The following is a 24246-nucleotide window of genomic DNA, read 5'->3' as shown; positions in this document are numbered from 1 at the left end:
CCAATTACAAAGTCTTCTTACTGGTTGCCTTTGTCATTTACAGTAAACAAAAATATCAAAGTATAAGCACAGCATAAATACAACAGAGAACCTTAGATAGCAACAGAATGTCAGAGAGAGCAAACTATGATCTCTAGCTCCCTTTTATGGTAATTTGCAATATATGCAACCAATCGGAATATAGTATAAATCAATACAGTGATTTTGTCTTAAAGCTACAAACATACATTGTTGGTTTATATATTGCCAACCCAACTAATCAGTGGACAGATTCCTAATAGACATGATAGCAGTATTTCAGTATTTGAGGGGCTGCCACAAAGAAAAATTGGGGTCAAATTATTCTACAAAGCAGAGGGCAGGATGAGAAACAATGCTTGGAAACTAACCAAAGAGAGAAGTAATGTGAAATTAAGGAAAAACTTCCCCTAACAGTGAGGACAATTAACTAATGGAACAGCTTGTCTTCAGAAATGGTGGGCACTTCATCACTCCAGGTTTTTAAGAAGAAACTAGACAGCCACATATAGGTTCTGCAGCTTGAGCAGGAGGCTGGACCAGAAGACCTCCAAAGTCCCTTCTATTCTATTCCATTCCATTCCATTCCATTCTATTCATTCCAATATCTTACCCTATCCTATCCTATTCATTCCAATATCCTATCCTATCCTATCCTATCCTATCCTATCCTATTCTTCACCCTTACAACTTGCTTCAAAATCCGCAGGGGAAGAGAGTAAGAAAATCATATACATCAGAGCATTAACCCATTGAGGTTAAATCTGGCTTAAGCCAAGGTTATTTGAAAGACCATATTTTCTTGGTCACATCTACCTGACCCATCAGGGCAGGGAGGCAGGGAAACTCTACGTGGGGTCCCCTTTACTAAGGAAGTTTACCTAGCAAGACCAAGAAGGAGGACCTTAACTGTGGTGGCCCCCTCCCTGTGGAACAGTATCCCTGTGGAGATCAGACTGGCCACCCATTTTAATATTCTTTTGCAAAGCCCTGAAGACCTAGTTTTTGCCAATGGGCTTGGGGACCCCAGAGTGGGATAGAGCCCAACAAGTGGCTTATTATACTAGAATCACAGAGTTGGAAGGGATCTTGGAGGTCTTCTAGTCCAACCCCCTGCTTAGGCAGGGAACCCTAGACCATTTCAGACAAATGGTTGTCGAGTCTCTTCTTAAAAACTTCCAGTGTTGGAGAATTCATAATTTCTGGAGGCAAGTTGTTCTACTGATTGTTCTCACTGCCAGGAAGTTTCTCCTTAGTTCTAAGTTGCTTCTCTCCTTGATTAGTTTCCACCCATGGCTTCTTGTCCTGCCTTCAGGTGCTTTGGAGAATAGCTTGACTCCCTCTTCTTTGGGGCAGCCCCTGAGATATTGGAACTCTGCTATCATGTCACCCCTTGTCCTCCTTTTCATTAAACTAGACATACCCAATTCCAGCAACCATTCTTTATATGTTTTAGCATATATTTTAGCAGTATTTCAGCAATAATTTTAGCAGTATCGATTGACTGTTTTTGCCAGAGGGTTTGTGTGTGTGGGGGACAGGGACTATTGCTTTTTATTGCTATTTATATTAGGTTTTTATCTTTGTAAACCATCCAAAGTCACTAAGAATGAGTTGGACGACCATATGCACTTTCTCAAATAAATAAGTAAATGAATTAAAGTGCAGAAGGAATTGGCACCATGTGGTCTGTGTCACTTGCACGATGCCGTCCCATGCACGCGGTGTTGTTGTGGATTCTTCTGGAGGTCTAAGGCCACAATCCCGGGTGAGACAAAGCTTTGCAGCTTTAATCCAAAGAGCCACGGAACTGTTTCTATGTTTTCTGAACAGCTGCCTGCCACGGCAGACAACAAACCTCTTTGGAAAGCGAGGGGAATTTCAAAAGCTGTTTGTAATCCAACATGACGAATGCCCTAGGGCAGAACAGCAGGAAGAGAGAGAGAGAAAAAAAATAAAATAAAGCAGAGTCTAGAGCCAAGAGGGAAGGAGTCAGATGTTGAAAAACTCTTTTTAAAAAGGGCACAGCCAATGCCCCATCGCTTGGCACCAGCAGTGACCATCTGGCCTTAGAATGCTGGGCTCGTTCTGAAAGTTGGAACCGCACACAAGCTAGGCTGGCATTGCTTCTGTTTCGGCCGTCAAGCTTAACCTAGCTGTTTTACTTGTGTTTGTGGTGTTTAAAGGGGAAAACAAAAACAAAAACTTTCCTCTTCAAAAAAGGGAGAAGTCAAAAATACCACCTCATTTCTTCTACAATGCCAGGGAGCCCTTGCGATGCCCCCAGTCTTCTGGTCACTGTAGAAATGTGAGGAAAGATCACTCTCCCAGCTGTCAAACCTGGTTCATCTTTAACATAATTCCTCTTTTTCCAAACCGAGACTTTGCATTTTCCCCCTTCTGTCTTTCTTCACCTCATCTTGGAATACTGCATCCAATTTTGATCACCGCGGTGTAAAAACGATCTTGAAATTCTAGAAACAGTGCAGAGAAGAGCAACAAAAAGTGATTGCTCGCTGTTGGGAGACTGGAGGCTAAAGCATATGAAGAACAGTTGCAGGAATTGGGTGTGTCTAATCTAGTGAAAAGAAGCACTAGGGGGTGACATGATAAGCAGTCTTCCAATATTGGAGGGGCTCCCACAAGAAGAGGGGATGGGATCAAGCTCTTCTCCAAAGAACCTGAAGGCAGGACAAGGAGTAACGGATGGAAACTAATCAAGGAGAGAAGAACCTAGAACTAAGGAGGGATTTGTGCCAGTGAGGACAATTAATCAGTGGAACAGCTTATCCCTAGAAGTTTGTGGTTGCTCCATCAGTAGAGGTTTGTAAGAAGAGATTAGATAGCCATTTGTCTGGAATGGTGTAGTAGATCTTCTTCTGGAGCAGGTGGCTGGACTAGAAGATCTCCAAAGTCCCTTCCAACTCTGTTATTCTGTTATCTAGCAACATCTAAACAACCCTCCTTAACCTTCTATCAGCTTTTTCAAAAGCATTTTGCAAAGTAAGCAGAAGTGGGAGAACATTTCAGTGGACCTAGCCCGTTATAACATCAAAAAGTGTCCTGATGATATGATGATGGTTGTGATGACGGAGCCCTATGAGGTCACCTATTTGGGTGGTGAACTACCTTCAAGCAAACAACCAAGCGGAGAGAGCACCAAGGATTCCACCAGAAAACACGTGACTGAAAGCAGAACCCACTGAATTCACACCTATTTGTTCCCTGGAAAGGCCAAAGGACATATTGGCAAGTCCAGTAATTCCAGGCCATCACTTATTTCACGCTGAGCAAGGAGAGTAATGGGCCAAATCCCGATTAATCTGCAATTTTAGAAGGAAACCAGCTGAGCTACTGGGACAAATGATACATTGGCTCACACAACTGAGCTTACTCAGTTGTTGTTCTTCTAAAAAACCTGCCTCCCCAGTTCTTGTTACAAAACCGAGCCAATGTATTTTCTTTTCTTCCTCTCTGAGCTAGTAAGGCTTGTGATCTCAAATTCATCCTTATTGGTGGAATATTGACTCTCTCTGTCTACAAAGCATCCAACACTTTTCTGTCTTCAAGGAAAGACTTGTAGGTATTTGTCTGATGTCCCAAATAAGATAAGGGAGGCAGCAATACCTTATGGAAGCTTCCCTTAACCCTCATGAATATTTCACAAACCCAGAAAATGGGTTGACTCATTAATCAAGAAAAATATGTTTTGCAAACTCAGCCAAGGTGCAACCTATATTTTCTCTGGAGCTCAGGCCACAACACTTGGTACTTAAATGTACCAAGATGCACTTGGTGCCCATTTGATTTAATATATTTTTAGGTTCCTTCCAGGAAAAAAAAAAAAGCAAATACATAGTAAGGGTTGTGTCTTGTGTTGTCCTGCACAGGAGAACGGAGCTGGAAAGCAGGTTAGTGGGGTGGGGAGCAGTGGTGGGATTCATTTTTTTTTTTTTACTACTGATTCTGTGGGCGTGACTTGGTGGGCTTGGTTTGGCTTGATGGGCGTGGCTTGGTGGGCGTGACAGGGAAGGATATTATAAAATCTCCATTCCCTCCCTACTCCTGGGGGAAGGTAACTGCAAAATCCCCATTCCCTCCCCCCCACTAACCTGCTTTCCAGCTCTGTTCTCCTGTGCAGGGCAACAAAAAAAGACCTAACCAATCAGTGGGATTTGGGAGGCAGAGAATAGATGGGGGCAGGGCCAGTCAGAGGTGGGGTTTGCCGGTTCTCTGAAATACTCAAAATGTCCACTAATGGCTCTCCAAAACTGGTCAGAACCTGCTGAATGCTACCTCTGGTTTAGACAGTGCTTTGAATTCATTAGACTTTCACAATACAAAGCGATTATGATAATCAACCCTTAGCTGTCTTACTCACTGGTCCATAATCAATCCCATTTTCCAAAACTAGGTATTACCAGCCTTGCTCTGATGATCCAAATCTCTCACCCACTTTCTCAGTAATTTCTTTGAGCAAAAACAAATTCTTCCTAAATATCCTATTTGTTCAACTCTGGTCATACCTTAAAGAATATCACTATGAAACTTCCTGAACTGCCAGTTGCCTGGAATATTGGGTTTTCTCCTCATTGCATAGGTTTCCAATCCATTTTTGTCAAAACTCCTAGATCTATTGTCGATCGGGTGCCTGGAGCTGTGTTCCTCCAGCTTGTCTACTTTAACACGTATGGACTTCAACTCCCAGAATTCCTCTGCCAACATGTGGGTCACACAACATTTGAAAGAGAGAAAGAGAGAGAATAAGGGAGAGAATTGGGGTTCTGTTAACAATGCACGAAGGGTCTGTTTCCATGCATCATGCAATGGAAGAAGACACAAGGGGAGAAGCAACGACCTTCTCTTTCAACTAGGACCAGAATTACTTCAACAACACAATGGTCCTTCATCATACAACTCCCTATGGAAATAGGGATGAGAGGAGGTACTGAAGGTCACAACTGGGTCAGCTGAGAAAATGAGTCTGACAAATCCATAGACAAGAGCCAAAAAAACCTCCCAAGTGACAATTGATTTATGATCATTCCCAACTGGGAGATCTGCCCATTTTGGTCAAAAGAAGTCAAGACAGGGATTCAACAGTGACATCCATAAACTCCTCCTGTTTTATACACAGAACATGTTTCAATGCCACTGTTGCACCCTGCAGATAGCTTAACAGACTAACAAAGTTGGAAGGTACCTTGGAGGTCTTCTAATCTAACCCTCTGCTCAACCAGGAGACCTTCTACCATTTCAGACAAATGATTGTCCGATCTCTTCATAAAACCCTCTAGTGGTGGAGCATCTACAACGTCTGGAGGAAACTTGTTTCACTGGTTAATTGTTCTCACTGTCAGCAAATGTCTCCTTAGTTCTAGGTTGGTTCTCCTTGATTAGTTTCCACCCATTGCTTCTTGTCCTGACTTGAAATGCTTTCAATTCTTCAACTCCTTCAATTCTTCCAAAGTTCTGCCAATAATAGAAGGATAGAGGAGCTACAGACAGAAACAGGGTTTGTTGCTCTAATAAGGACTGAAACAAAGGTTTTTTTTGGGGGGGGAGGATCTCCCACCTCCCCACCCCCAGCTGTTCTCTTGAAGTAGGACACACCATGCCTTAAATACGATTGGGACCTGAAGTTGTTCTATCTGGCAAGTATGGAGGACATTCTCCTTCAAAGCTGAAGCACATTTAAAGAGAGTACCAATTTATTTATTTTTGCCAAAAGTACATTCTCCAGAGAGTGCAAAGCTATCTCTACATACAAGTAAACAATCCACTAAGCCAGCTAATGCCGTCTTTGGTTACACCAGTTAATAGCACTGATTGATTGCCTACTGGGGGAAAAAAAACAGCCGTTCATATGAGCTCTCTTAGCAGAGAGGAAGAAAAACACGAACATCTGCAGAACTCTCAAATGCACACCTGTTGCCAGGAACATGCAGAAAGATGATCTGGACCTCTCCAGGCTCAATAACAGAGGAGAGGATAGAAGAAATAGAAACAAGACTTACAGGTGAAACTTGAAACATTAGAATATTGTGCAAAAGTTCATTTATCTCAGTAATGCAACTTAAAAGGTGAACCTAATATATGAGATAGACTCCTTACATGCAAAGCAAGATGGTTGAAGCCATGATGTGTCATAACTGAGATGATTATGGCTTACAGCTCATGAAAACCCCAAATCCACAATCTCAGAAAATTAGAATATTGTGAAAAGGTTCAATATTCTAGGCTCAAAGTTTCCCACTCTGGTCAGCTAAATAAGCATAACACCTGCAAAGGGTTCCTGAGCCTTTAAATAGTCTCTCAGTCTGGTTCTGTAGGAATCACAATCATGGGAAAGACTGCTGACCTGACAGTTGTGCAGAAAACCATCATTGACACCCTCCATAAGGAGGGAAAGGCTCAAAAAGTAATTGCAAAAGAAGTTGGATGTTCCCAAAGTGCCGTATCAAAGCACATTAATAGAAAGTTATGTGGAAGGGAAAAGTGTGGAAGAAAAAGTTGCACAAGCAGCAGGGATGACCGTAGCCTGGAGAGGATTGTCAGGAAAAGGCCATTCAAAAGTGTTGGGGACTTTCACAAGGAGTGGACTGAGGCTGAAGTCAGTGCATCAAGAGCCACCACACAGAGGGATCCTGGACGTGGGCTTCAAATGTTGTATTCCTCTTGTCAAGCTGCTCCTGAACAACAAACAACGTCAGAAGCGTCTTACCTGGGCTAAAGAAAAACAGAACTGGTCTGTTGCTCAGTGGTCCAAAGTCCTCTTTTCTGATGAGAGCAACTTTTGCATCTCATTTGGAAACCAAGGACCCAGAGTCTGGAGGAAGATTGGAGAGGCACACACTGCAAGATGCTTGAAGTCCAGTGTGAAGTTTCCACAGTCTGTGTTGATTTGGGGAGCCATGTCATCTGCTGGTGTTGGTCCACTGTGCTTCATTAAGTCCAGGGTCAACACAGCCGTCTACCAGGAGATTTTGGAGCACTTCATGCTTCCTTCCGCAGATGAGCTTTATGGGGATACTGACTCCACTTTCCAGCAGAACTTGGCACCTGCCCACACTGCCAAAAGCACCAAAACCTGGTTCAATGACCATGGGATTACTGTGCTTGATTGGCCAGCAAACTCGCCTGACCTGAACCCCATAGAGAATCTATGGGTCATTGCCAAGAGAAAGATGAGAGACATGAGACCGAACAATGCAGAAGAGCTGAACGCCGCTATTGAAGCATCCTGGTCTTCCACAACACCTCAGCAGTGCCACAGGCTGATAGCTTCCATGCCACGCCACATTGAGGCAGTAATTGCTGCAAAAGGGGCCCAAACCAAGTACTGAGTACATATGCATGCTTATACTTGTCAGAGGTCCGATATTGTTCTATGTACAATCCTTGTTTTATTGATTGCATGTCATATTCTAATTTTCTGAGATTGTGGATTTGGGGTTTTCGTGAGCTGTAAGCCATAATCATCACAATTATGACAAATCACAGCTTGAACTACCTTGCTTTGCATGTAATACATTTATCTCATATATTAGTTTCACCTTTTAAGTTGTATTACTGAAATAAATGAACTTTGGCATGATATTCTAATTTTTCGAGTTTCACGTGTAGACTTATATTCCGCTCCATAATGCTTTACAACCCTTGCTAAGAGGTTTACAGAGTCAGCCTCTTGCCCCCAACAATTTTGGTCCTCACTTTACCCACCTCAGAAGGATGGAAGGTTGAGTCAACCTTGAGCTGGTCAGGATCAAACTACAGGCAGTGAACAGAGTTATCCCGCAATATTACATTCTAACTACTGCACCACTCAGGGAAAGGAAAGGGAAGGAAGGAAGAAAGGAGGGAAGGAAGGAAGAAAGGGGGGAAGGAAGGAAAAAGGACAAAAGAAACCACACAAAGCTAACAATCAAGGGTTCCATGCATTTAATTCTAGAACCCAGTAGAGTTTCCATCTATGATTCCGACACACAAAATTAACTTACTGCCCAAACAACAATAATCTGATTAAATTGTTCCCTTTTCCCTCTGTGTTGTAAACAGTTAGAAAACTTTGGGAAGGAGGCCAACAGCAAATTACTCTGCAATTAGATTCTCAGTCCTATCTTAATTATATAAGCGAAGGGTGTTTGCAGCAACACCATAGAAGCCCATTTCCATTTGACAAGTATTCTGCATCTTGTTTTAAGATATAGACCTCTTGACCGTGAAGCTCTGACTTAACCCATAAAACTAACTAGTTCTCATTCCGCATGATGGCTTTTATTTCTCAAAAACAATAGAAGGGCACAACTTTCTGAAGGCTGAAAAGGACAGCTGGTCTCCAAGAACCAAGCTGGGCTCTGTTGTCCAAAATGCAGGTGGGACCACTCAACATCCTAAATTCGAATTGAATTTACATTTTAATCTGATTTAATATAGCTAATATGGTTATTCTCCCTGCATTACATCACTAGTCCCTTCCATCACATTGAAAGTTATTTGGAGTCACATTTGCCTTCCTTTTCAAAAGCAAAATTATCTCTATGTGCTTGGCTGCAAATTCCAACCATGAATTACAGGTTGTTTGAAGCACTTCCTTTCCACCCACTTCTGTATTTTTTTTGGGGGGGGGGGGTGTAATTTTGTAGGCTTTATCATTTTAAATACATTCTTGGGAGTCAGTATACAAATAAAATTTCTCTTCTTCTTCTTCTTCTTCTTCTTCTTCTTCTTCTTCTTCTTCTTCTTCTTCTTCTTCTTCTTCTTCTTCTTCTTCTTCTTCTTCTTCTTCTCCTCCTCCTCCTTCTCCTTCTCCTTCTCCTTCTCCTCCTCCCCCTCCTCCTTTTATCCACCATCTTCTCCAAGCCGCATGGATTTCCATCACTCTCTTCCCACATCTACTTATTCCTACTTCAGCTTCAATCACAACAATTCAAGAGCCCACAATAGATACAAACTCAAGGTTAATTTCACCAAACTTGATTGCAGGAAGTACAACTTCAGCAACAGAGTGGTTAATATCTGGAATACTCTACCTGACTCTGTGGTTTCTTCCCCAAACCCCAAAAACTTTGACCTTAGACTGTCTACTGTTGACCTCATGCCATTCCTAAGAGGTCTGTAGGGGGTGTGCATAAGCGCACCAATGTGCCTACCATCCCTGTCCTAATGTTCTCTTTTATTCGTATCCATTTCATGTATTTATAATGATGTTTATACTTATACCTGTTATCTAATACTTGCTTGACAAAATAAATAAAATGAAATAAACATCACTCCAAACTTCTTTTAAAAATTATCTTAAATCCAGAGTATTTGGAATAAAATTCCCTGTGGGTTCCCCATCCCACTCCCAAAAAGGCATATTGTATGAAGCATTGATAATGAGAAATGTAGCATCCCCTTCTCCAACAGAGGCCGTGGGTCTAGAGAGTTGCTGCTAGCTTTTGATTCTTTGGGTGGGGTGGGGGGGGTGGGGGGGTAGAAGAGGAAAGAAAGAAACAGATGCTCAAAACTCCCACCTAAATAAGCATCCCTAAAATCAAGAAAGCAGACCGCTGTGAGAAATTGCATTAGATGAAATTTAATTGGAATAATTAAGCTTAAAAGGCAGGAGATCTGTCCCTTTAGAGCAAGGGTCCCCAAACTTGGAAACTTTAAGACTTGTGGACTTCAACTCCCAGAATTCCTCAGGAGGAATCCACATAACACACGTCTCACTTAGCAGCAGCAACGTTGGGCTCAATTGTGGTCATAGGTCAATGACTACCTGTGTGTAAAGCAAGAGGTTTGGAAACCTTCATTTCTGCACATCAAGATGTGCTAAAAGAAGCACAAAGCAGAAGCAGCAAAAAGCTGGTAAAATGTAGGAGGAAAAACGGTGGAAGCCATTTCAAAGACTTTCCTTCGAGTATTCCTGACTTCATTAACCTTTTCAAAAATATACAAGAGCACACAATAGATACAAACTCAAGGTTAACCGCACCAAACTTGATTGCAGGAAATACAACTTCAGCCACAGAGTGGTCAATGTTTGGAACACTCTACCTGACTCTGTGGTTTCTTCCCCAAACCCCAAAAACTTTAACCATAAACTGTCTACTATTGACCTCACCCCTTTCCTAAGAGGTCTGTAGGGGGCGTGCATAAGCAAACCAACGTGCCTACTGTCCCTATCCTATTGTTTCTTTTATATATATATATATATATATATATATATATATATATATATTTATTATATTATATATATATATATATATATATATATATATATATATATATATATATTATTTCATTTTTATTTTTCTTATATGTATCCATGTATTCATAACTATGTTTTTACATATACCTATTATCTTGTAAGCAATTGACAAAAATAAATAAATAACTAAAATTAAGTCTATGCTTAAGCAACCGGTCAGTCACATGACACCTAAATCCAGTCCTTATATGCTAAGGCTTTCAAGGGAAGAGGAAAAGCCAGTTGGGAGAAGCCAACCCTAACCCTAACCTTGAGTTTGTATCTATTGTTTGCTCTTGTGTTGTTATGGTTGAAGCTGAAGTATTCATTGACAGGTAGGATATTGCAATGTATGATTTTATATACTATACTTAGATTGCACTGAAGGCGGTTGTAGTTCTAGGTTTTCTAGGTCTAGAATTTCGAGTCTGGTGTCATAAGGTATTCTGCAACGAGTAGAAGAATGGAGAACTCTTCTTGTGAAATATTTCTGGACTTTCTCAACTGTGTTAATATCAGATACGTAATGTGGGTTCTAGACTGATGAGCTGTATTCGAGTATTGGTCTAGCAAATGTTTTGTATGCTCTAGTTATTAGTGTAATATTACCAGAGAAAAAGCTACCTAAGATTAGGTTAACAACTCTTAATGCCCTTTTGGCTATGTAGTTACAGTGGGCTCTAGCACTTAGATCCTTAGAGATGAGTACTTATTGAATTCATTATAATTGCCTACCTTTACATGACCCACAACTCATAAATCATGGATCGCAAGCCACATTTTACACAATTCAATAAAGCCAAAGTCTTCTGAGCCAGAAAAAAAATATGGTTTTCACTGATTTTGCTCTAGCCTGATCTCCCCTCCAAAAGAGAGGGTTTTTTTTTTCATGCACATCATTTTGGAGGAAATCTCAACAGTTTCTTCAAGGGTAGGATGCAAATATTTTTACTACCAGTTCTGTGGGATGGCTAGGTGGGTGTGGTTAGGTGGGCGTGGTCATGTACCTGGGTAGGCGTGGCTTCTTCTTCTTCTTTTTTTTTTGCAGCAACCCCCGTTTTTTTGCCTCCTGGGCCTCAGAGGAGCATCCTGGGCAAAGCAGTAACACAATGAGGGGGATCCCAGCACAGAACAACTGATTGTCAGGAGGAAAAGAAAAAGAGAGAAAAAATATCAGTTCGACTGGCAGCTGTTTTTTTTACCACCGGTTCAGCCGAAGCAGGCCGAATCGGTAGAATAACACCACTGAGTTTCTTTCACTTATTTAATGACAAACATTCATGCCAAAAAGCCCCGTTTGCTAGAGCTACCAAATCTGGGCTGTAAACAATTGGGTGAGCAGTAGATGGCAGCAAAGGGATGCAGAACCTCTGTATTTGTGGCCCCCTAGTGGGCAACTGAAGCACTGCACTCCTGATCTGGTAGTACTGGGCCATTGTATATACTTCTATTTTTATTGCAACAGCTGTTGAGTCTCCTGTGGATTAATATCCCAACATAAATCATAAGGCTGTGGAGAGCTGGACATATTTTTAACAAAGAACTTGCTACAGTTTTCTGAATGATGGTGAAGTCCTTAGGAAATGAATGGCACTTACAGATGGAAATATATAGGATCAGAACAGATGGATTGCTTTGCCACAGTCATGAGGATTGGTAACTTTGTTTAAATAATTTTTTACAACTAACTTTGCTCCTAATGTGCATTCAAACAGCCACATCCCTTCCTATCATGCTCACAATTCTTTGCACCAGCACAAGTCTACATAAACCAGTCATGCAAAAAACAAAATGAAAATAACAGATGTAACAGCAACAGTGCGTTGTGGGCTGGATTTCAATAATATATTAAGTTTTTGTAGAAAATCTGCTAATCTAATTTAAAAATTGTTGAATTCTAATTAATAAAGTTCCGTCTTTATGCAAGGGAGAACGTGAGAAGAGGAGGGTTTTTCTTAAAAAAATACAAAAGGGACTGTAACCAAGCTGACATTTGTTGGTCAAAGTACTAAGCAGTTAACAATTTACGAAGTTGTGCTAAGGTGGGGCACTGTAAAAAGCTTGCAAACCAAATAGCAGGAGAAAAACATCTGGAGGCAGACAGATGCTGACTTGATCAGCAAGACGCTTTTCTATTTGAGCCATAGAAAGATGAGGAAAAAAACCTGTACAATTGCAATATCATCCAAGGGGATGACAGCGGTGGTGGGATTCAATTTTTTTTTAACTACTGGTTCTGTGGGCATGGCTTGGTGGGCATAGTGTTGTTTGGTGGGCATGGCTTGGTGGGCATGGCAGGGGAAGGATACTGCAAAATCCCCATTCCCTCCCCACCCCACTAACCTGCTTTCCAGTTCTGTTCTTTTCAGGGCAACCAAAGAAGACCCAGCCGATCAGCCGGGACTCGGAGGCAGAGAAGAGATGGGGTTGGTGGGGCCAGTCAGAGGTGGGATTGGCCAGTTCTCAGAACTACTCACAATTTCTGCTACCGGTTCTCCAGAACTGGTCAGAACCTGCTGAATATACCACCTCTGGTTGACAGATTCTATTTTCCCAACCAATCTTTCCCAAGCTTGCTTTCTACGTCCCAGAATGCCCTGATCAACATGGGCATTACTGAGAATTCTGGGACTTGAAGTCCCCACATCTGGAAGGAACTGAAGTGGAGAAGCAACTGATCACAGCTATCGAAAAGGTCCAGGAAGGAGACTTGCTTGGTTCAAGCCACCTCGGCCCCTCTGCTGTTTCTTTTCGCCATGAATTTTAAGCTTCTCTTAAATTTACCTCTGCCCTAACAAAGAGAAGAGATGTAGGATTAGGTGGACAAACACTTCCCTGCAATTAGATTTCTATATTTGTCTTGGGATTCCATAACGTGCAAGGCATATACAAAAAGAGGAGAAGGTCAAAGAACATGAGACAGACCAGAAGAAGGTGGAGAGACAACAACAAAGACACACTACAACAACACCAAATAAAAATGGTTGAGGCCACTAGAAGAGCAAGAATTAGAACGTAGTATCTCCCTCAATACCCGGAGTGAAAATAGAGGTGGAGGAGGAGGAGGGGGGAGGAAGGAGAAGGAGAGGAAGGAAGGGGAGGAGGAGGAGGAGGAAGGGGAGGAAGGGAGAAGGAGAGGGAAGGAAGGGAGGAGGAGGAGGAGGAGGAGGAGGAGGAGGAAAAGAGGAGGAGGAGAAGGAAGGGAGTAGGAGAAAGAGAAGGAAGGGAGAAGGAGGAGGAGAGGGAGAAGAAGAAGAGGAGGAGGAGGAGGAGGAGGAGGAGGAGGAGGAGGAGGAGGAGGAGGAGGAGGAGGAGGAGGAGGAAGAGAAGGAAAAGAGGAGGAGGAGAAGGAAGGGAAGGAAGGGGAGGAAGAGGAGGAGGAGGAAGAGAAGGAAAGAGGAGGAGGAGAAGGAAGGGAGAAGGAAGGGAGAAGGAGGAGGAGAGGGAGAAGAAGAAAGAGGAGGAGGAGGAGGAGGAGGAGGAGGAGGAGGAGGAGGAGGAGGAGGAGGAAGAGAAGGAAAAGAGGAGGAGGAGAAGGAGAGGGAAGGAAGGGGAGGAAGAGGAGGAGGAGGAAGAGAAGGAAAAAGAGGAGGAGGAGAAGGAAGGGAGAAGGAGAAAGAGAAGGAAGGGAGAAGGAGAAAGAGGAGGAGGAGGAGGAAGAAGAGAAGGAAAAAGAGGAGGAGGAGAAGGAAGGGAGAAGGAGAAAGAGAAGGAAGGGAGAAGGAGGAGGAGAGGGAGAAGGAGAAAGAGGAGGAGGAATAGAAGGAAAAAGAGGAGGAGGAGGAGGAAGAGGAGGAGAAAGAGGAGGAGGAGGAGAAAGAGGAGGAGAAGGAGGGGAGATAATAGATTCAATCAAATTCCTTGAAATTCACATCATCTATTGAACCCTCAAATTAAAACTCTTTTGCACCTGCTAAAATGCGACCAGGTCTGAGTTGTCTGCAGGAAGGGAATAACGAACAGTCAAGATGGCAACCTAACCCTAACCATAAAATGCCATCAAAACCCCACATGCATTTTTAAACACGTATCCCATCATTACACTTATTAAAGGAGGTGGACCCGAAATTGCTCACCCTCCTCCCAAGGATGTCCTTAATGGACAAATAGAAGAAAAGGGGTCGGTCACTTTTTCTTTCTTTTGACCAGTCCGTAGCATTGAACTGCAGCTTTGTTTTCCCTCCCCGCCCTTGCAGGGAAATGCAGATAGTCCTCACCATACAACATGCGACATACTTTTGAGCCCAACATTTCTGTTTGCTATGTGAGACACTTGAGTGAGCTTCACCTCATTTTACGGGTGTTCTTGTCACCATTGTTAAGTGGGATCAGTGCCGTTGTTCAGTTAGCAACATGGTTGCTCCGTGAATCTGGCTTCCCATTGGCTGTGCTTGTCAGTAGGTCTCAAAAACGGATCACAAGATCCCGGGACACTGGAACTGTCGTAAATATGAGCCAGTTGCCAAGCGTCTGAATTTTGATCAGGTGAGCACAGGGACGCTGCAATGGCCATAAGTAGAATCATTAGAATCACAGAGTTGGAAGGGACCTTGGAGGTCTTCTAGTCCAACCCCCTGCTTAGGCAAGAAACCCTCTGCCGTTTCAGAGAAATGCTTGTCCATTCTCTTCTTAAAAACTTCCAGGGTTGGAGCACCCACAGCTTCTGAAAGCAAGCTGGTCCGCTGGTTCATTGTTCTCACTCTTAGGAAATCAGCTTTTGCTAGCGGTTCATCTGAAATATTTTAAAACTCCCCCCCACCCCCCCAAAAAAACCCTGAGATATGCAGAAGGCAGTAAAATCAAAACCTTACATTCCTTGCAACACAATATCCTAACCCAGCAACCTTCGAAAAAATAAACACTTGCCAAAGATCCTTGAGAAAAATCTAAGAGAAATCCATTCTCAAGGCCGCGGCACTAAGGCAGCAAAACAGCTTTTTTTTTGGCAAAGATAGAACTAAAAGTCTACGGAGATTCACAGTCATCCAGGTCACGTTGTCCCAAAGGTTCCTCTTTTTTTGCAAGAGGCAACTAGATTTTCTGTTTTTTTTTTTTTTTTTTGAAAGACGTTTTGCTTCTCATCCAGGAAGCTTCTTCAGCTCTGTGAAGCCCTCATCGGGCCGAAAAAGCTTCTTGGATGAGAAGCAAAACATCTTTTTTTAAAAAAAACAAAAACCAACCCAGAAAGTCCAGTTGCTTCTTGGGGGTGGAAAACACCTTTAGGATGATAGAACTAAAACTGCCTTTGAGTGAGTATGACTCTTGTGGTGATACATCCATGCTGTGTTCTTTGCAAAAAAAAGGGTTGGGGTCTCTTTTCACGCAGATGGGGACCGTAGCCAAGAAATTAAAAGGCTCTTGCTCCTGGGGAGGAAAGCTATGGCAAATCTAGACAGCATACTAGCAAATCTAGAAAGCAGAGACATAACCCTGCCAACAAATGTGTGCATAGTCGAGGCTATGGTTTTCTAAGTTGCAATGCATGGCTGTGAAAGTTGGCCCATAAGGAAGACTGAGCACCAAAGAATCGAGGCCTTTGAACTCTGGTGCTGGAGAAGACTCCTGTGAGTCCCTTGGACTGCATGGTGATCCAACCGGTCAGTCCTAGGGGAGATCAACCCTGACTGCTCTTGAGAAGGCCAGATCCTGAAGAGGAAACTCAAAGATGTTGGTCACCTCATGAGAAGGAAGGACTCGCTGGAGAAGAGCCTAATGCTGGGAACGATTGAGGGCGATAGAAGAAGAAGGGGACAGCAGAGAAGGAGGGGGCTGGATGGAGTCCCTGAAGCAGTCAGTGTGAGCTTAAATGGACTCCAGAAGATGGTAGAAGACAGGAAGGCCTGGAGGAACGTTGTCCATGGGGTCATAATGGGTCAGACACAACTTCGCAACGAACAACAACAACTTTTCACACCGTGGTGGGATTCAATTTTTTTTTTTACTACTGGTTCTGTGGGTGTGGCTTGGTGGGCATGGCAGGGGAAGGTTAATGTCATATCCCCGATCGCAAAAGGGAGACGCGAGACTCAGTGACTTTTTAAGCTCTTTATTTAGTTCTGAGATCGGCGCGGATCTCCTCGGTTCGGTGGCGGCTTATACTGAACTTGCCTTGCTAGCCGCGGCCAATGACACCGTTTTGAATCTCCCGTGATCGGTTTCCTCCAATCGCGGGCGATTCGCAATGGGCCAATCACTGTGGCTCACTCAGCCAATCCGGGCGCCGTGCGTCCTGGCCAATCAGGACGAGGGGTTACAAGAATGTTAATGAAGCAATACAGAACAGTTAAAATCCCCATTCCCTCCCCACCCCACTAACCTGCTTTCCAGCTCCGTTCTCCCATGCAGGGCAACCACAAAGACCCAGCCGATCAGCTGGAACTCAAGGAGAGGCAGAGAATAGATGGGGTTGGCAGGACCAGTCAGAGGGTGGGATTGGCCGTTTCTCCGAACTGCTCAAAATTTCCACTACCGGTCCTCCAGAACTGGACAAAATCGGCTGAATACCACCTCTGATTTCATGAAATTTCCCCAACTTTTAGCTTTCAGGCCCAGGATTCATTCATAGTCCCCCCACGCCCCAAAAAACTAACCAGGGTCAACTCTGCTTAACGTCCAAGGTAAGCTAAGCTCAGCTAGGTGCTATGAAGTGGCAGCTGAAAAGGGTTTATTTGCATGCTTGAAGAGGCCCACTGCTCACTCTATGGGAAGTCCTCGAGTTAGGACCACCACGGAGCCCAACATTTATGTTGCTAAGCGAGACAGTTGTCAAGTGGGTTTTCGCTCCATTTTACGACCTTTCCTGCCTCACTGCAGTTGTTCAATTAGTAACACGGTTGTCAGGTGAATCTGGCTTTGCTCATCAGACGGCCGCAAAAGGGGACTGCATGACCCTGGGACGTTGCAACCGTCATACATGTGAGTCAGTTGTCAAGCATCTGAATTCTGATCACGTGACCATGGGGATGCGGCAACAGTCGGTCATAACTGTGAAAATCGGTCACGAGTCACTATTTTCAGTGCCGTTGTAACTTTGAACGGTCACTAAATGAACCGTTGTAAGCCGAGGACTACCGATATAAGGTTGGGATCATGAGGTGCACAAGACCTTATCCTTAAGACTGACAGCTGGGCTCATCTTTATTTATTCGTTTGGAAAATATATTAGATAAAGTTAATAAGGTTAAATGTATTAACTTTTTCCATGCGATTCTCATCTTGCTGACGTTCCAGAAGTTTTATTTTATTTTGTTTGAAACCTGGCTGTTCGCCCATGCCTTGGGGGAAGGGTAATGGGGAAGCCCAACGTGGTGTGTGTTTTTGCAATATACGCAAGTATATTTTGCTTAGACATCCGTGGTCTTGTCTGTCCTTGATTATTTGTACTCTGTTAAAATGTAAACCTTCCACTTTGGAATCAGGCTGCCTTTGTAAACCTCTGCTTCTCAAATGTTTTCCTTGGTTACCCAAGCCTGCTTTTCAGAAAGTCTTATCAAACTTCAAGGACAGGTGGCAAGTCCCTTCCATCAGCACCACTGTAACTTTGGTCACTGAATAAATAGTTTTAACTCGAGGACCCCCCCTTATCATAAAACCCCTATCCCTGAAGGACCTTCATGTCATTTCAACAAGTTGCCCTTGTTATTTCATATCTGTTTTCATCTTCTATTAGGGGATGTTTCCAATATGTTTTGGGGCACATAGCAATCTTTAGCTAAAGGTAAAGCTTCCCCTCACACATACGTGCTAGTTGTTTCCGGCTCTACGGGGCAGCGCTCATCACTGTTACAAAGTCGAAGAGCCAGCGCTGTCCGAAGACGTCTCTGTGGCCGGTATGACTAAACACCAAAGGCACACGTTACACTGTTCCCTTCCCACTAAAGGGGTCCCTATTTTTCCACTTGCACTTTTTACATGCTTGTGAACTGCTAGGTTGACAGAAGCTGGGACAAGTAACAGGAGCTCACCCCGTTACACGGTGCTAGGGATTCGAACCGCTGAGCTGCTGACCTTTCTGACTGACAATCTCAGTGTCTTAGCCAATGAGCCACCACGTCCCACTTAGCAATCTTTACAGTCCATTTAATTGTCCCCCTTGGGATGGGGAATGGGTTTGTGTGTTGTTCCCCAAAGAATAACCAATTTGGGGTAAATTATCCAGGTTTGGGAAGCGTTGCTTTAAGCCTAACAAAAGAATGAAGTAAAGAGAAAACTTGGCAGTCGTGTTTGACTCTAAGGGTATCTTTGCTCATCTCCGTTTCCTTGCCAAGGGAACCAGGATTCTCCGAAGACACTTCCATGGTTATGTTGCCAGCATGACTATGCACAGAACACTGTTATCTTCCCACCAAAGAGGTACCTATTTATCTGCTTGGCATGCTTTTGAATTGCTAGGTTGGCAGGAGCTGAGCCAGGTAATGGAGCTCACCCCTTGCATGAGAGCTCGGGTCTCAAACCCAGGATCTCGATTTTCCAGATGACAAGCTCAGCCTTTTTTAAACCGGTGAGCCAGAATAACAAAACAATAAAAGTGGTCAGATGCTACACCTTTTCTATCCTGCTCTACAGAATAGAGTTGGTCTCTGACTTAGAAAGCCACTTGAAGAGAGTAGAAGCATTTGAAATGTGGGTTTATAGGTGGCTGTTACATGTAAGCTGGGTTGATGAAATCAGAAATGAGGAGGCAATTAGCTGCCTGGGAAAACCGAGGGAAGTCATCAAAACCGTTCAAAAGCGAAAGTTAGAATATTTTGGGACATGTGATGAGACACCTGGAAAAATACGGCATCCTTCACTTAATCCTCCAGGGAAAGATTGAAGGCAAATGAAGGTCCAGGCAGAAGAAGAACCGCATGGCTTCAAAATCTAAGGGACTGGTTTGGACAAAACTCAGCAGCACTTTTTTCATGTGGCTGTTGATAAAAATAGGATCGCCAACATGATCGCCAATGTCCAATGACGGATATGGCAGGAGGAGGAGGAGGAGGAGGAGGAGGAGAAGGAGGAGGAGGCGGAGGAAGAGGAGAAGGAGGAGAAGAAAAAGAAAAAGAAGAAGAAGAAGAAGAAGAAGAAGAAGAAGAAGAAGAAGAAGAAGAAGAAGAAGAAGAAGAAGAAGAAGAAGAAGAAGAAGAAGAAGGAGAAAGGGAGGAGGAGGAGGAGGAGGAGTGGGCTAACAGAGTCACAGGATCAACTTAAAAGGCCCAACACGTTTGCATAAACTGATGCCAAATGATGCTACAATACGCAGTGTTATCAGCGCAGGAAAACCGCCTGAATAATACATAATAATCTCGGACCGAAGTCGCAGGGACTGCGTGTTGACGCTGTCACACTCATTTGATCTGTGAACGATTAACCACCCTAAGCCTTAGCTGAGTGGTGTGACACTGGACACCAGCTGATAATTAGCCTTAAGGAGAGATAAGAAAGTAAAGGAGACCTTGAACTGAGCTCTGCTCCGGGTGACTTCAGAAACAGGGCTGCATGGGAAGAGGGGAAATGGTACAGGTAGTCCTCCAGTTACAACAGTTCACTTAGTGACCATTCAAAGTTACAACGGCACTGAAAAAAAGTGACTCATGACTGTTTCTTACATGCCTGATCATTGCGGCATCCCCATGGTCACAGGACGTACATTCAGGTGCTTGACAACTGGTTCCTAATTATGAGGCTCGCAGAGCGTCCCAGGGGATCGCGTGGTCTTCTCTTGCGACCTTCTGACAAGCAAAGTCAACGGGGAAGCCAGGTTCACTTAACAACCATGTGACTAATTTAACAGCTGCCGTGATTCACTTAACAAAAGCGGCAAGAAAAGTCATAAAATGAGGGAAAACTCACTTAAGCTCATTTAGTAACATAAATTCTGTGCTCAATTGTGGCCATAAGTCGGGGACCACCTGTACCAGGAGATTAACAAGCTACAATTTAAGGATCCTGGAGAAAGCCTTCAATTCTCCATTTCCTCTCCTATATGGGCCACAATGGAGAAACTCCAGAAAAGAACCTGAAAATTTTCTGTTTCTCTCATTCTCCAGAGTGTGGCTGTCAAATTCAGATCTGCAGGAGGAATTCAGGAGGCTGGAAACTTGGCCTTTAGCAGGTAATGATCCACCCGAGACAAACAGTCATGGCTTTCCTCTTTCCCCAAACCCATGGATCACTTTAAAAAAAATCTACTTACAGAACCTATATTCAGAACAAACCCAACGCAGAGGTGGTATTCAGCTGGTTCGGACCAGCTTCAACCAGTAGCGGAAATTTTGAGCAGTTCGGAAAACTGGCAAATCCCACCTCTGACTGGCCCCGCCAACCCCACCTATTCTCTGCCTCCCATTGAGTCCCAGCTGATTGGCTGGGTCTTCTTTGGTTGCCCTGACCTGGAGAACGGAGCTGGAAAGCAGGTTAGTGGGGTGGGGAGGGAATGGGGATTTTGCAGTATTCTTTCCCTGCCACGCCCACCAAGCCACATCACGCCCACCAAGCCACGCCCACAGAACCGGTAGTAAAAAAAAATTGAATCCCATCACCGACTCAACCATACCTGTTGGTTTCATAGTTTGAGAGAAATCCATGAAAATGCAAACCAGGTCAGACCAGATGGTCAATCAGCAATTTGAAGATCCAGAAGACCAGCCACCTTGGAGGTTTCACGTCCATGCCAGAGGCCATGATATCAGTGACTGCCAGTAGGTCTGGGGGTCTCCAAACTTGACCACCTTAAGACCTGTGGACTTCAACTCCAGAATTCCCCGGCAAGCTTGGGGAACTGGGAGCTGAAGTCCACAAGTCTTGAAGTTGCCAAGTTTTGGAGACCCCTGGGCTAGGTGATACAGTTCATCTTCACACTCTCTCATGAGTTCCTTTGTCTTAGAATCTACACGTTAGAGCAGAGGTCTCCAAACTTAGCAACTTTAAGACTTGTGGAGTTCAGCTCCCAAAATTCTTCAAGTTGCCAAGTTTGAGGATCACTGCATTAGAGGCAACTTTGCCCTCTAAACGTGAGCTATGAAGACAGCTGCAAGGCAGAAAGATTCTTCAAGACAACGTATCTTTCACCAACTCACATCAAAAACCGATGCTTTAGGTTTCATTGCCAAATCCCTCTCATGTCACATTCAGAAGTTCTGAAGAACATCTGTCAACGCAACTTTCCAGGAGCGCCATATGGGCTCTGAAAGTTATAAATGACCAAGAATTTTGTTCATACGAGGTCCATCCTTTCTGCCCTTCAAGACCGACAAGAATCCACAGCCTCCAGGGATGATAACACTGTACTGCAAACCAGAGCGTACAAAACCTTCGCCAGATCAGTTCTCGAATACAGCTCATCTGCCTGGAATCCACATTGTATAACCAACATTAATACAATTGACTGAGTTCAGAAGTATTTCACGAGAAGAGTCCTTCACTCCTCCGCTCGCAATAGAATACCTTATGCCTACACCAGGCTTGAAATTTTGGACCTGGACAACTTAGAACTACGCTGCCTACGGTCTGATCTAATCTTAGTACACAAAATTGTCTGCTACAATGTCCTACCTCTCAATGACTACTTCAGCTTCAACCGCAATAACACACGGGCAAACAATAGATACAAACTCAAAGTAAACCGCTCCAAACTCGATTGCAGAAAATATGACTTCAGCAACAGAATGGTCAATGCCTGGAACTCACTACCTGACTCTGTTGTTACATCCTCAAACAAACCCCCAAAACTTTAACCTCAAACTGTCTACCGTGGACCTCACCCCATTCCTAAGAGGTCTGTAAGGGGGCATGCATAAGTGCACCAGCGTGCTTATTGTCCCTGTCCTATTGTTCCCATTTATTCATACTAATTTATTAAGTATATACTTATAGCTGTTTATACTTATATGTTTATATGTTATGTTCACACTTATACTTGTTTTCTCATACATGCTTGACAATTAAACTAAATCAATAAATGATATCGTAACAAAGAACTTTAAAAGAGTCTTATTGGTTCACCTCATATATACCCATCAACTTAACATTAGTGGGTTAATTCTGTCCAACCTGGAGTCTTCCAGATGTGCTTAGATGAAAACTCCTTTCCTCCCCAGGCAGGTGGGAATTGTAGTCTAGACTAGAGGGCCACAGATTTGGGAAGACGATTGAGACTGACTCTGCTTCACGGGGCTTTTGTGTTTCTCTCAGGAACCACAAGGTCAGCCTTTTACAGCCAAAGGTATACTGCCTTTCCACAGGGAAGCTCTTCCATCCAGTCTCCGCAGCTGCCATGGAGATCTTTGCTTGCTAGGAATAGTGCCAGTCAAAGCTCCAACATCTGGGAGGCACGTTTGAAGGCTGCTGGGAAGCAGCTGTTCCGATTGCATTCGCCAGAGAAGACAACCCAGGAAATTAATCTGAGGAAGGGGGAAGTTGATGCGGAGCCCCTGCCATTTTGTCAACAAAGCAAGTGTGTCGTTTGGGGTATTTTATCCTTTTCTTTCCAAAGCCACTTTCTAATTACATTCCTCCCCCTTATACAGCACTGGCCCTTTGCTGCTCACCCAGGATTATTCTTTCGATGGGTCTCGCAAAGCAACTAAAAGTGCTTTTTTTTTTTTTTTCAAGAGGCAGATGGACTTCCTGGTTTTTCTTTTCTTTTTCTTTGAAGGCATTTCGCTTCTCCTACAAGAAGCTTCTTCAGCTCTTGACCTCAGAGCTGAAGAAGCTTCTTGGAAGAGAAGCGAAACGCCTTCAAAGAAAAACCAGAAAGTCCATTTGCTTCTTGGGAAAAAAAAAAAAAAAAGCGCACCTTTGGCACAACCAGGATCTGGAGGAGTGAGAATCTCCACAGACAAAGAAACTAACCCACTCCGAACTGCACTTAGGCGCTGCTTTTCGCGCGGTTTGCGCCTCGAGGGGCCGCTCCAGCCGCTACTCAACGGCTCCAAACGATGCACCCCAGGCCTGTCCGCTTGGCTCACGGACCGGGACCGAAACCAGGACCCGCTGCCCGCCTGGGTGGTCCCGGAGACTTCTGCTCCGCGCGCGGCGGCTCTGCCGGCGTCCAGCCCTCGCTAGCAGCCGCCACCACCGCCTCCCTCCCCGCGTACACCTGTTTGGAGCCATCACCGAGAAGGGGGCGCGCTGCCAGGGTTCATTGGCCGCCGCCACCACCGGGCCGGGCGCGCGTTCCTCCTTTCGGGGAGGCAGCAGTTGGCTGTCCTCCGCGGCTCCGTTACCTTCTTTTCTCGGCCGGGGCTCCGGCTCCCTTCCACCCCGCTCCTCCCTCGGGGCTTCTCTCTCCTTCCCGGACTCCCCTTCCTTTGCGCGCAGCCCGCGGGCGCCCCGTGCGCTTCCCCCGGCGGCTCCTCCGCGCCCCGAGCGCCGGGCCAAGCGCCCCCCTTCCTCGGCGAGAGCCCTTCCCGGGGAAGGGGCGATCTTGGGGGGCCAAGAGAAGCCGGACCCTCCTGGTTTGGGGCTTACCTTCCACCGCGGTCAAGGTCAGCAGCAGCAGCAGCAGCAGCAGCAGCGCCCAGCCCGGCAACGCCATGGGAGCCTGCGGCGGGGAAGCGAGGGGGCCGCCGGAGCCCCTGCTCGGCTGGTTGGCGGCGGCTGGGCTGGGTCTGCTGCTTCTTTCGTTTGTTAGACGGGCGCGCAAGCCGGAGACGGGGTCGGTCGCCCCTTCATCGCCATCTTGTGTGACTGAGAGAGGGACTCCGCCAGTTGCATCCCCACCGACCCAGCCCTGCCTCCTGCACGCACGCACGCTCCCTTTGGCTTGCCCACACACCCACCGCACACCACACACACCCACACACCCTCACACACACACACACCCCCATACACACACACACCCGCGGGCGCGCGTCAAGTCCCCGATTGGGGAGTCCGCTGGAGACGCCCGCGCCTCCTCCTCCTCCTCCTCCTCCACTCGCTCGCTCGTTCGCTCGGCAGAGCCGCCCCCCCCCCCCCCCCCGCCTTTCTCGCCGCGGAGAAGACTTGGGCAGATGGGTCCCCCTCCG

General features: G+C 44.9%; 1 protein-coding gene across 5 annotated transcripts in view; it reads right to left on the bottom strand.

The window, feature by feature from the left end:
- Positions 1-23918, bottom strand: part of IGDCC4 (immunoglobulin superfamily DCC subclass member 4) — a 79628-nt gene extending 55710 nt beyond the window's left edge. For 4 of the 5 annotated variants that reach the window (XM_087941295.1, XM_087941292.1, XM_087941294.1 and 1 more), the window contains exon 1: positions 23708-23912. In XM_087941295.1, the coding sequence (XP_087797421.1) occupies positions 23708-23774 (67 nt within the window). In that variant the 5' untranslated portion in view covers positions 23775-23912. Of the gene's footprint in view, positions 1-23707 lie in introns of all 5 variants that reach the window. The other variant, XM_087941293.1, reaches the window with a different exon arrangement.
- Positions 23919-24246: the final 328 nt, after the last annotated feature.

Source organism: Pseudonaja textilis, chromosome 13, assembly GCF_049901715.1.
Source record: "Pseudonaja textilis isolate UNSWEBS1 chromosome 13, rPseTex1.2, whole genome shotgun sequence".
Classification (NCBI taxonomy): domain Eukaryota; kingdom Metazoa; phylum Chordata; class Lepidosauria; order Squamata; family Elapidae; genus Pseudonaja; species Pseudonaja textilis.
This window is presented reverse-complemented; position numbering and strand designations above follow the sequence as displayed.